The sequence below is a fragment of the Tigriopus californicus genome, chromosome 5 (assembly GCF_007210705.1).
Source record: "Tigriopus californicus strain San Diego chromosome 5, Tcal_SD_v2.1, whole genome shotgun sequence".
Lineage (NCBI taxonomy): Eukaryota > Metazoa > Arthropoda > Copepoda > Harpacticoida > Harpacticidae > Tigriopus > Tigriopus californicus.
Genome location: NC_081444.1, coordinates 15,763,775 through 15,777,171, shown reverse-complemented (window position 1 = coordinate 15,777,171; position 13,397 = coordinate 15,763,775). Strand labels below are relative to the sequence as shown.

The following is a 13,397-nucleotide window of genomic DNA, read 5'->3' as shown; positions in this document are numbered from 1 at the left end:
GTGAAATAGTGTTTTGTGATCATGTTGTTGTAAGGGCAAGATATCAAGTATCAGAGTCAATTTCTAACACTGGCATTGACTATCAATTGACCTTCCAAATTTGCTTTTACATTTTGTGAGATTTTAAGATTGTTATGCCGTAGTTCAGAGATGGTATTGACTACATCTTGCTTCATCTAAGACTTGTACTAACGCAAAAAGACTTTTTTAATTAAGATCCATGTTGGTGTCAATTTGTGGGAAATTGAAGGTTTCAGGTGTTACAAAAATTGATATTTCACACTGTCGCAATTCAAAATGTGCCTGCAAGAAACCTCATTGCGATCAGCTATTCAAGATAGTTGAAAGGTAATATCTACGTATACCGGCGGTTGATATCATACTGGCAATGCAACCTATTTGGTAGTTTCATGTACTTTCATGTCAACAAAATATCTGCCTGCCAAAATTGGAGAATTTCAATCCCACGATTATCTCTCCGAAATTGACCCAAATGCATGAAAGCTTACACATTTTACAGAAATCTTGATATTTTTCGGCTCAAATGGCTGAAATTGTAGATTAAAGAGCAGAAAAATATTAGATGTTGCTGATAAAATGTTAGAATTTGTTCATGCGATACGTTTTCCGAAAGAATTGGGATAAGCCGATTGTTTTTTCTTCACAAGTTGGAAAATTAGCAAATTGCAGATTTTGGCCTGCTCCATTTAAGTACTAGCATATATAAAGCATTTACGATACCGGACACAAGTCTGAGTCCGGCATTTTTTCGGCAATATTTTTTTCTGGAGTTTGTTGCAGGCTCAGTCTGGTCCATGGTCTGGTCTACCAAAAGGCATCTTCACCTTATTTTGGACCAACCCCCCCCCATCTACTGTCAAGGTAGTACCCTGTTCAGATTGAGCGGGCACCGGCGGACTCCCTCAGTCAGAGCCAACCGACCCTGAATTTTACCCCAACCGCCATTTCTATTAGCCCGGGTGGTCAACGCTCCATTTCCGGCCAGCCGGATTTAGCACCCTCGCCTGCACAGCCAAAAATTCGCAACCCTCTTTCCCTGGTTAGCCTCGGCCTTCCCGCCTTATTTTCCTGGGCGGTTATGCCCCAAGGAACTTAGGTCCTGGCATCGTCCACCCTGGCTGAAATGCAAAAATCTGGATGCCAATACCCAGGCGACGCGGACTGGGCGGCGGCGAGGCCGGAGAGGCTTTTTTAGGCGTTTAGGCCTAGCTTCAACGAAAAACTTCGGGCCGGCCCTGATGGTAAGCGTCTTCAAGGCGATTCCCCGCCTTCACTTTGCGATCCAGCCGGCCTGGATGTTTTGATCCCACGTGTTAGCCCAGCTTGACAACACGTAACCGTCTTCCCGCGCCAAAATCGTGCTCAGGCTAGGCTGGGCTGGGGGAAAAAGCGCTCCACGTTGAAAATGGCTGGAAGGAGTGGGGGGGGGGGGCGGGTTGACTAGGGCTAGGCGAAGGTTACCGTGGGGGCAGTGAGTTTGATGTAGGGATGCGGGGGTTGAGCGTTTAGTGCGGGTATAGTAGTGGGGGAGCACTTCCGCCGACGTCGCTTTGAGGAATGAAGGGCAAACTGACGACCAGGGTCAAGGGCGAACGAGCGCGAGAAAACATTCATTACTGAATGACGACGCAGAGGGCAAACGCCAGGGTGACTGAAAAGCTAATGAGCCAAACTGACTTAGAGATAAATTACCTGGCACTTGGGCTTATTGATTGGGTCGAAGCGGGCTGAAGTGTCGTGAAATGTGGGGGGAGTGACGTCCCGTACGTATTTCATCACCAGGGTCATTTATTTCCACTGGACCCAACTGAACCGGAGTATAGCCCACGTATTACCACCCAGCGTTTAATTCAGCCTAGAGGACGGGACTTATTCTCCATCCTCATCCATCCGGTTCAAGGCATAGCATGGCCCGGTTTTACCTATTCTCGTTTGAACCTAGTCATGGCAGTTTTCACCGTGGCATTGAATTTGGTCACCTGGACGGGATTTACCAGCCTCCTGAACTGAACGGCAGCCTTGGAAGGCGAGCCCAGGACTGAAGCAGCAGAGCAAGTAGAAAAAGAAGTAGAAGCTGAAGTAGAAGGAGCGAAGCAGACGAATCCACCAACGACGAGGCTCCTGCTGGCACAAGCTGGACCCCGAATTTCACCTCCATTGGCGTCTCTGCACACGGGTAAGACACGCCCAATCAGGCCCAGACACCGGCCCGCCCACCCGGGCCACCCGATGGGCCCGCCCCAACGAGCTGTTAAGCCGAACTAGCGGCGTTTTCCGCCTGGGTTTCCGTGCCTTCGGCCCTCATCCTCCTGGAGGGCTGATCGGGCCAGGCAGGCTGACGGGTCATGTGTCGCTGACATATGCCCCAATCGCCCTGGGAAAAAGTCCCGAGAGTGGGCGGGGGCGGGACTGATTTGCTGATAGGAGCTAAGGGGCGGGTAGTCGAGACTCTGGGGCGTTGAAAGACACCCCTGTCACCCATGGGACTTTATTTCCAGGGCCTGAATTGGGCGCTGGAAAATGGCTTTAGTCGCTGACGCTGGAGGGCGTGAAGCTCAAGCTGGAAAGCGAGCGAGAGGATTGGTATCATCCTCCGATTAGAAAAGAGGCGGGGCCGGGGAGTGACAACTGGACTGTTAGAGCTGAGAGGGGGCGGTGGGACTGATTTGCTGATAGTGGTGGGTCTCTTTCAGCCATGAGCGACCTCACGGAGGTTTCGAAAGACTCGCCGGGATGCGAGTCCCCCTTATCGCCCGCCAATGGTGAGGCTGCCAGCCCGCCCAAAGGCACGGCTCCGCCTTCGGCTGGCCCCACAGCCCTGGCCAGCCCGCTGATTACACCTCACCACAATAACAACCACCCCCACAAGAATGGGCCCGGGTCGGACCCCCCGGCCGAACGCACGCCCGAACGCACGCCCGATCATGAACAGCTTTTACAGTACGGATTGGATCCCAAAGTGGCGGATCGATTGGATGACATCTACAAAACCGGTACCCAATTTGCCTTACGGCGTCACTGATCTCTATTCGTGCACACGTCCCTTAGATCCTCCGCCAGGGTTTCGTCGGGCTTCGGCCTCGTACCCACCAACTTAACCGGTTGTCCATTGGCGCAGAATGAGTCATTGGCGTGTTAGATTAGACCCATGATCTCAGTGAGGCCGCACTCACGTCCACGGTAGTCCGGTTTCACGCCCAAGAAACCAATGTGCGCGCTTCGGGACGAGCGGCCTCGTCGAGTCAATTCATCTTTCTCCAGCTTGGATCTGATCCATTCATCAGAGCCAAACATTAGCCCTGATTCCGGACCGCGTCTCTTTTTAGGCAAATTGCAGCATTCTGATCTGGACGATCGGGCCTTGGATGCCTTGAAGGAATTTCCCACCGAGGGCGCCTTGGCCGTGTTGGCCCAGTTTCTCGAATCTAATCTCGGCCACGTGTCGAACAAATCTGCCTTCCTGTGTGGCGTCATGAAGACCTACCGACAGAAGACCCGAGCCGCCGCCGGTGTGGTGGGCGTGGCCGGCGGACCGCCTGGTGTGGCCCTAGCCGCCGGTGACGCACTCCACGACTTGAACGGAGCCAGCTCGCCGGCCAGTTTGGCCAACACGCGTGGTCCGGACGAGGATAAGATCAACGCCATCCTCGAGCGAACGGGATATGCGCTGGATGTGACCACTGGACAGCGAAAGTACGGGGGACCACCCCCCGGTTGGGAGGGCAATCCTCCTGGTCAAGGCTGTGAAGTGAGCTTACTTTGTATTATGGTTAGCTTTTCGATCCCTCCAATATGATATCCGAATAGCGTAACATTTAGATATATCAGAAATGTAGTCGCCCAAACCCTCTGGAGCTTAGCTCGCCCGTCGGTTTGGGTCCACACGCTCCTTAGATCCTTCGCCAGGGTTTCGCTCGGCTTCGGCCTCGTACCCACCAACTTAACCGGTTGTCCATTGGCGCAGAATGAGTCATTGGCGTGTTAGATTATCTACTCTATCTCAGCCAGGTCGCCGTTATGTCCATGGTAGTCCGGTTTCGCACCCGAGAATCCAACCTGCGTGCTCCTGGACTTGCAACCTTGTCGAGTCAAATCCTTCTTGTGTCCGAATTGCGCAGCCCAATTTGTGATACCTTGGGGTGTAATGATTGGCATTCCATTTTTTTAAATCCAAGGACTAAAGTCGTGTTGATTGCCTGGGGGCGGCAATCCACGTTTAGAGTAACGGAACCACGGATTGACTTATTAAGTCAATTATTATATATCTTTTTTTTTCTTTGAGGTATTCTGTGGCAAGATCCCTCGAGATCTCTTTGAGGATGATCTCATTCCTTTGTTCGAGAAATGTGGCATCATTTGGGACCTCCGGCTTATGATGGACCCGATGACAGGCTCGAACCGTGGATATGCCTTTATCACCTTTACCACTCGTGACGCTGCCAATGAGGCAGTTCGACAGGTACAGCTGGTTATTACCAATTAGCTTGCCAAATCACCCACGAGACACATGAAACCCCCCCTGACCATTTGCCCCTTTTGCTTGATGCGTAATGTAGCCAAGTTTCAATCATGGATCGATGCGGGGCTCAGTAAGAGAAATCCTCTGTGAATTGACCCGTGTGTTTGTCATCCGCCTCATTATCATTGATTATTATCCTCCTCCTCCTCCTCCCTTATTATCGTGTAGCTGGATTCTTGCGAGCTTGGCGAGGGAAATTGCATCAAAGTTAACGTTAGCGAGCCAAAAACTCGCCTCTTTATAGGGAATATTCCCAAATCGAAAGGAAAAGACGAAATTCACGAGGAGTTCGAGAAGCTCTCAGGTAAACATGATATTTCCCAGAACGCTACCCGTTGCAACATTGGTTTCTTCCGTAGTGTTGTTGACTTCTAGTAGTAGTGCTGCCAATCCTTCTTGACCGAGAGTAGTAGTCTTTCCTCTTCTCGGAGGGCGGCCACACCCCCATGTTGAAACATCCTGAACAGTACGATCCCAGTTCAGATTGTCTGAGACGTGTTGGTCGGGGGAAAAGCATCGCAAGAAGCAAACCAAACTGAGCCCTCCGTGCATTGTTTTCTTACTCTCTAAGCCTCTCCATCAAGAGTGTCCACCTCTAGTGAAAATTATGATTAAAGAAGGGAACTCGCAATTTGAATCACTTTGAGAACGCGCGGGCATCAATCCACCCACGAACACAGACATACAATACATAAGCAAACAAACAAACAAACGAACCACTCCTACCTACTGTAATCATAAAGTATCACATCCAAGTCTCTGGGCCCAAGACCGTGTTTATTGAATGTGTTTCAGCTGAACGATTTTGAGCTTCGGAAAGGCAAAAAAATCGGTGTAACTATCTCTTTCAATAACCATCGCCTGTTCGTGGGTAACATACCCAAGAACCGGGATCGGGAGGAACTTCTCGAGGAGTTCTCCAAACATGCCCGTAAGCCGACCAAATACAGTAAAAAAAAATAAAGTACTTTGAAATAGCCGAGTTGTGCAGGCAAGACTTGTAAAATACTCCAACAAACAGGGTTAACATGAGCAAGAATGGCTCTCTTGAGTCGAATGAATGATTTGACCGTCCTTGCCGTTTTTCTCGCACCACTTTTCAAACGATTCACTTTGAAAGAAATGACTTTGATTCCTCGGAATGGACTTTACTCTTCGCCTACTAACACTTTCAGTGGTACATCTTTCGAAGGAAGTGTAGACCCTTTTTTGGTAGCCCTGTTTGTTCGACATTTATCAATCTGTGTACAAGTGCATGTCAAGCTTGATACGATTGAATGCAGTTAAAGAACGAGTGAACGATTGCTGATGCTCAAGTCATCTTGAAATTGGGATGGATGGATGGATAGATCGTCTGTTATGTTTAGTAATAATAATAATCAGGACGACGTAAATAAGTGGATGGTGGACGCTTGAATCTTTCCTATTCTCTCCCGTCTCTCTCACTTCTCCTTCTTTCTCTGCTCTGTAATTTCTTTCCAATTTGGAAGCCTTGAGTTGAAGTTGTTGTTTTTATGAGAGTGCCCATACCTAGACGCTAATCAATTGCTACCCCTTATTGTAGCGGGATTGAGGGAAGTCATAATCTACAGTTCTCCCGATGATAAAAAGAAGAACCGTGGGTTCTGCTTCCTCGAATACGAGTCTCATAAGGCGGCGAGTCTGGCCAAACGCCGCCTTGAAACCAGTCGTGTGAAGGTCTGGAGCTGTGATATCATTGTGGATTGGGCCGATCCGCAAGAGGAACCTGACCAAGAAACCATGTCCAAGGTAGGAACCTTTATCAGCCAACCATTCTTCCGAAAAGCACCAATGTATTTGACTCTACTCATTCCATGTCTGGGGTCCCGTAGGTGAAAGTCCTCTATGTTCGCAATCTGACAGTCAATGTTACGGAGGAGAGGCTCCGTGAGCTGTTCGAAGCCCATGGTCGTGTCGAGAGGGTCAAAAAGATCAAAGATTACGCTTTTGTTCACTTTGAGGAACGCAAACAAGCCGTGGCAGCCCTGAAAGAGCTTCACGGATCCGATTTGGCCGGCGCCCAATTGGAGATCAGTTTGGCCAAGCCACCCTCGGACAAGAAGAAGAAAGAAGACATGCTCAGAAAGCGGGATCAGCGCATGATGAAGAACATCGCTCACACGTAAGGACGCATGCCAAGCAACCAGTCTTATATTGATTGTAAGATGCATCGGAACATCAGTTTCATTTAATTTGTCCAATCGCATTTGTAGCATGACGCTCCCTCCTTTTCCACCCTTCCATAATCCTTACGGGCCGATGGGCGGGCCACCAGTTGGTATTTATGGTCGAGGCGGAGGCCGTGGAGGTCATCACATGGGAAATGGTATTCCCCGTGGCATGCCACGTTACGACCCTGCCAATTGGTGTAAGTAGTGATCAAATCCTTCAAGCCTCATTGAATGGCATGCGATTCCCCGAAGGTTGCTCAAGTCGACTCGCATTCACTCCCACCTTGCTTTTGTGTTGTTCTTATTTCTGAAGAGAACCTTCTTTTTTTTTCATTTGTAGTCGCTGGTTACTACAACTGGAATTGGGGCGGCGAAGGTTGGCCAGCGGCGGGCGGTCGAAGTGGGAATGGCGGCTCAGGAATGGCGCCCTGGATGGGCGGTAGTCATGACCAGTGGGGCGGTGGCCCTCATCAAACCCGCTCAGGGAACCACGGCCATCAGAATTTCCACCACCACCACCATCACGGCGGAGGCTCAGGTGGGAACGGCGGCAGCAGTTATTGGGGCAATAGCACGAACTTGGGCTCGAACGGCGGAGCCAATGGCCATTCCAATGCCCGAAGAGGCGGAGCTGGCGGGGGAAAAGCCAAATCCTAAAACAGAGCCATGAATGAATGCATATTGGCCAAGAAGACCTTTGAGATGTCGCCCAAGGTCAAGAACAGGGTTGCTAACACAAGCCTGCTAAATCTCAAGTGAAGATAGAATTGAAGCGTTTTATTTTTCCAGAAGAACATAATACGCCCAAGCCCCTCCCTCCCCAAACCCCCACACACCTGCCATGAATTATTCAAGTCCCCCTTCTATGCATCGTCCTGTTACCCTTGGAATCCCCCGCCCCTCTATCAGAGAAGATATTTTAACTATATTTTGAACAGCAAGAAGATAAGAATGAACTATGTTTTGTAGAGCAGAGGAACAAAATCTGCTGTTTATGATGAACTATTACCCCAAGAAGGATTTTAATCCCACGAGACATGCTTAAATTTGAAATGTTATGCGTCATAATCTCTTTCAATACAAACCCATTTCATTTTGTCGTCCCAAGTCTCAGTTGCTCCCTCTGACGGCGTGAATGAATTTCGATAAAACACGCGAGAAATCCAACTTAACATCACCACTTGCCCGAGGAAAAAAAAAGCGCAGAGAAACAGTTTAGCTGTTCCTCTTTATTGAGGGAACGAAAGCCAACTCCCGTTCCAAGAGTCCTTTGAAATGAGACAAAGCCAAGAAAACATTTGGATTGGCCCCCCAAATTGTTCGACTATCACTATTACCACCACCACTACTATCCCTCCTCCCCATTTCATTGCCTTCTGGTAACAATATTGAAGACGGTTTTCCCGTTTCAGCCATAAATTATTTTGTTCCACATTCTGGTGAACCATCTATCATCTACTGAAAGCGAGAGAATATGTTAATTTGGTATAGCAGATCACAGAATACGATTTATATATTGTCACTTCATCAAACAAACGAACACACACACACGCCCTTGATTACAACATTGTTAGAATTACTATTACAACAACAACAACAAATGCTAATGCTACTACATCATCTGTAATTATCACTACTACTTCAATTAGTACTGCTACCATTGCAATCACGATACCTATTCAGAATATCACATCACGATTATTATCACCCACACCCTACTGTAAGCAAACCCCCAGAAAGTTGGGATTTCTTTTTGATTGGAACGAAAGTCACTTTGGAATTGATTGCGAACGAAAAAACAATATCTTTGATTGAGAATCTGCGTTAATCATAACTGTTGCTATATATTACTCCTGCTCCTATTACTACGATAACTACACAATTACTGATACCGTATTCTCTAAAAAAGCATTTGAATTCAACTGCACACCAACAAAATATTATTTTGGTTTCCCTAAAACAAACGGAAGATGCACATGGTACTGTAAAAACAAGCATAGAAAAGCGAGAAAAAAAAAGAAATCGTCTCCTTTTTGGACTAACCTGCTCTGACATGAAGAAAATTGATGTCCACTAAAATTATCCGTTACGGAAACAATGTTGTATTCTCTCACTGTATAAGTAGTTAGAAGCTTCTAAAAACCGACAAAATATTGGAACTTAACTCCCGATCCCCTCTTCTATTCTGCTCCACTTCAATTTAAAAACCAAACTTGCCTAACAGCCCGCTCCAAGCCCGAAAATATAGACCCATTGTACGATCACAATGATCTGTACCTCCTCGGTTCACCTGTGTTTCCTGTTTCTCTTTACTTTGCTCTTCAAAAATGGGTTTTTGTCTCAATAAAAGTTCTCGGAATTAATTCACGTTATACTTCATAGACCAGGGATAACTTCTATGTTTTGAACTGTTCCTGGATAAACACGAGCATTATAGATAGCGTCACTGCTGTTGAAAACCTTGCGACATCTACCATTTAAAGAGCTTATTTCTTAGGTACGGTGTTTTGAAAATGCCAAATTAGTCGCGACTTCTCACCCAAATGCATTTGTCGATAGTATGGTCTGGGGATGAATGAGCCATCCTTCTTGGCCATTTGAAACAATATTAGACCTGCACTATTGATGGCATTATTGTTAATTGCAACATAGTCTTGAAAATATAATAAAATTTAATGAATGCCAGAGTCTGGTTTTCAGACGTATTGCTAGACTAAAGATAATATTTCTATTGGTCCTGACATGGTATTGCCTATGGTTGGTTCATACATCAACTCTGATTTAGATAACGATAAGAAGTTTATGGTTCATCAGACCATCAATAGACACTGGATAATGATGTTTGCAAATTTATTGGCGTCCTTTTTCTGCATTTTCTGACATTATGTTTTGGACCATTTCTCATATTCTGCCTACTGGAAGTGTTTCTGATATTGCCTAAAAAACAAAGTCATAAAGCAGTCGTCACCTCCGTTTTAAGAATTTCTTCATTTAAGAATTTCCTCTATTGAAACCGCTTTTGATGGGTAAAATCCAGACTCTCGATAAAGCAAAGGAATTCCAAAGTCACTTGTGGAAACTTTATTTCATGACTGCATGGTTACGGGATAACCACGCTAATAGGAGGCTTATTCCTCTGGATTTTTGAGGTATCTTTTTACTAAAAATATACTGTAGCAGCACTGAAGTAACCGAGGTTAAGACTAGTCACGGACTTCTAGAAATATGGACTACGAACGAGCTTGCCGGCAAATCGGCCTGCTCTTGGTCATAGCCACTCTGAGCCACTTTTCGAATTAAAGTAATAAAATAAGAATCGTAGATCTCTTCAATTAACGTAGGTCAGTCAATTTTATATCATTTACATGCAAAGTCGATCGTTTCAAAGTTATGTTGTCAAAAGCTATTGTAGTTGAACAAGGGCAGGCCGAAAATTCAAATTTTATCTAGTGTTTACTACATAACTTTGAACATGTCTCTTGAGCTCCCTAAGTATAGATTTGGGCTCAAACTTGGCTGAGTTCATCTATTCAACAAGACCTCGTGGTCGTATGAAGCGCCTATTTGGAATAAGATGAGCGGTTTAGGAGATAGGATATTTTTGCTTCCGTTTGCAGTCCACATCTCTAGAAGTCCGTGGACTAGTCCAGCGTGCTTGGACAGTGAAGATTCAAAAAGTTATCCCTGTATTTCAGATTTGATATGTAACATGAACATGGAATAAAGGTAGAATGTGAGTAGAAATACGTAGATACAGGTTGGGTACTTCCAGACCCATGTACCTGTGAAGGATGATCGTTATTCTCTACCGATTAGTTGGTGGTGCTCATTTTCAAATATGTGGCAAAATGTTAAAAGGTTTTGATAGAGACTTTAAGGGTTATCAATATCGTGTTAGGTTAGGTTGGGTTTGGCTGGGTAAGGTCAGGTTAGGATCGGTTTCATTAGGCCAGTTTAAATTTTAAAAAGTAGCACGGTTGAGAAAACGTTTACCCTTGCGTAGAGTTTCACATCTTAGTTGTGTGGAAGAAAAAGTGCTCCTATCCGGGTTTGGAATGATTCCAGCCGTGTAAAACGGTTTTGACCTCACAAGACAGGCTGGGCCCCCTGAGAAGTGAGCGGTCCCCGGTTCGATTCTCCTCCACCAACCTTGCTCTCAAAAAGGTTTTTAGATATTTGTCTCCTCCATTGGCGGAAACCCCTGACCCTAGCACCCACCAATTGAAAGGAATCGGAAGAAGCTAAGTTTTCAATCACTACAGACGAGAAAGTAGATCTCTATGGGTGAAATTTTGCCTTGTTATAGTTTCAAGTCAAGGCTATACTTTGAATAGGTGTTATTACAAAGCAAATATCGTATTTAATGGTCCTCGTCGTTTTGGATGATGCTGTTGGATTTAAAACGATGGCATAAGTAATTTTGAGCATATCCACTTTAATCAAGAATCATTTTCATGAGCTTCATGAAAAGAAAATAACCAGAATAACTAGAGACCCTGGATAAGAGCATCTATAGGAATGTCCGGCCGGGGAAACAACTTAAACATGGACTTTTCTTATCTGTCTGTCGAGCTCTCGCAGCTTCATGGCTTGATAATGAAGTACCCTTCGTCATAGATTTCTAGACACTGGATGTCGACGACCGACCACTCGGCTGGTCAAACAGTACAATGGATGGTCTCCTGGGAATTGTTTACAAACCGGTTTATTGTACTGTTTAGCCAACCGAGTGGTCGCGTCGTCCGACATCCAGCATCTAGAAATCTATGCCTTCGTTAATCCTGGAACTTCTAGAAATATGGACTGTCAAAGGCTTCCTGTCAAATCTGGCCTGCTCTTGGTTGGGGCAACTCAGCCATTTTTCGAAATATTGGGACATTGAAGCAGCTGAACTAATTAGAGCCCAAATGGATAAGACATATCAAGATGTGGCTGGACAATTGACTTGTACAGAGTTAGTTCATGAAGCATTATTGAATAACAAAATATTCTCTGTGAATCTTGTTTTTAAAGTGCCTCTTCTGGATTGAAAAGTACCCTAGTGAACTCCAAAAATTTGTGGTGAAATCATCAGAGAGTTGCCACTTAAAGGAGACAAAAGCAATAAGATAAGAAACTTAGATCTTCCCAATTAAAGGCAGGTTATTTTTCTCAATTACTGGAAATTGGCTTGTTTCAAGGTTCTGTTGCCAAAGCACATGTTGTTGTTCAACAGAAGGTCAAGAATTCACATTTTGTATTATGATTGCCTCATAACTTTGATGACACCTACTGAGTACTCTAAGCATTGTTTTAGGACTAAACTTGGCCAGTTCAAGATACATAGAAAAACAGTAGGACGGCAATGTAGTCAGGATACTCAGGACTGCATGATAATGCTTTTGATTTATTTGAGTCTCCAAGTTTCAAAGAGTCAAATGTGACAAGCAAAATAGTTATCACGCCTAGACAATGTTATCAGGGTTCCTAAATTTATACAACATATGTTTTTCAGGCTTTTTCAAGTCATCCAACCATGGTGAAGAATTTTAAAGACTTTTGTCTCTTCTCCACTAATGAGTGTTTATCATGCAAAATTTTTGAATCTTTTCAACTCTGAGAAATATGGTGTTTTTGGTCTTGAAGAACTGTACATAATGGCCGTTTTGAAATCCCTCCGCCAATAGCCCCTTTTGCTGCACGAAATATGTCTTGCACTTTAGAGGGCGCTCTTACCAAATAAGGGCCGATTGGCCAATTCCTTTTTACTGAATTACAATGGTTTTGTGCTGTTTTGGCTAATTCTATCAAAATCTTATTTATAATTAGTACCCCGGGTTTCATAATGTCCAGAAAAGAAATTGCGTTCAAGGCAAGGCAAGAGCAGTTTATTCAGAATTACTGTGCCTCTTCCCGTTTTCTTGGGCCGTTTGACGTTACAAATAAGGGTCCTTAGAAGAATATCTCTCACAAGCAGAGAGGAGAATCAGTTGACCTTAGCTGATATTTCTTCAAAAAGCATCTTTAGGCCGTGCTATGCATTTCGGGGACATAAGCGCGACCAACGTTATGAAAATGTGCGCGAAATTAAAACTGACAACCCTGTAGAGATCAGTTTATGAAGCGCCAATTTCCTTTTCGTTCTCAGTTCATATCTCTAGAAGTTCGTGGATAAGTCTCTCTCTTGATTTCGTTTACGAGCTTCAATAAGCTTTTCCGTTAAGTCATAGGCAGTCATCAAAAAAGCAAATTGGCATCGGGCCATTTTGGTCAAATCCCACCTATTTTTAAAAACTTCCACATTTTTTCCTTTTATTTAGTGCTAGGCTCGCCAAGAGGTTACCGAAGGCATGGACGACGTCACACTGGACATTACCCTAATAGTATAACGGAAATTTTAGAAACCATTGAACTCAGCCTCACGACCAGAAATTGAAAAAATCATGGTCACGCTCTCCAAGCCAGGCAAATTCCCTTTCTATAAACATTCAAAATTATAGGAAGGAACATGGCTAGTTTTAAGCTGTACTGTAGGTTGAGGAATTCCTGTCTACCAGGATTATTTTCCTACTGGTCAAGTTGTTCAGCTGTCCAAGTTAAGTTGAGGTAAACGGGTGATACAAGATGAACGAACTGTGAAATTTAACATGTTCGAATAAAGATTACGCGTAAAGTGAATTCGCGTA

At 45.1% G+C, this 13,397-nt stretch overlaps 1 protein-coding gene and 1 non-coding gene across 3 annotated transcripts; both read left to right on the top strand.

Moving 5' to 3' along the window:
- The first annotated feature begins 2,031 nt into the window (after positions 1–2,031).
- On the top strand, positions 2,032–8,811 carry LOC131880132 (heterogeneous nuclear ribonucleoprotein Q-like). 2 transcript variants are annotated; one of them, XM_059226657.1, is made up of 9 exons: positions 2,032–2,197; positions 2,715–3,014; positions 3,348–3,769; positions 4,304–4,480; positions 4,709–4,844; positions 6,105–6,310; positions 6,394–6,683; positions 6,775–6,929; positions 7,073–8,811. In XM_059226657.1, exons 2-9 carry the CDS (start codon positions 2,717–2,719, stop codon positions 7,387–7,389), a joined length of 2,001 nt encoding a protein of 666 aa, XP_059082640.1. In that variant the 5' UTR covers positions 2,032–2,197; positions 2,715–2,716; the 3' UTR covers positions 7,390–8,811. The 2 variants fall into 2 exon arrangements, with proteins under 2 accessions (XP_059082640.1, XP_059082639.1); XM_059226656.1 differs by lacking the exon at positions 4,709–4,844 and adding an exon at positions 5,336–5,471 and having other exon boundaries at positions 2,037–2,197.
- Positions 3,902–4,018, top strand: LOC131881491 (small nucleolar RNA SNORA53). Its single transcript, XR_009373366.1, has one exon. It is a non-coding gene; the product is annotated as a small nucleolar RNA SNORA53 (small nucleolar RNA).
- Positions 8,812–13,397: the final 4,586 nt, after the last annotated feature.

Excerpts from the sequence above, each read along its gene's own strand:
- LOC131880132 (XM_059226657.1), top strand. The coding sequence starts at position 2,717 with ATGAGCGACCTCACGGAGGTTTCGAAAGACTCGCCGGGATGCGAGTCC. Across the intron at positions 4,845-6,104 it reads GGAGTTCGAGAAGCTCTCAG|CGGGATTGAGGGAAGTCATA; the intron begins GTAAACATGATA and ends CCCTTATTGTAG. Across the intron at positions 6,311-6,393 it reads ACCAAGAAACCATGTCCAAG|GTGAAAGTCCTCTATGTTCG; the intron begins GTAGGAACCTTT and ends GGGGTCCCGTAG.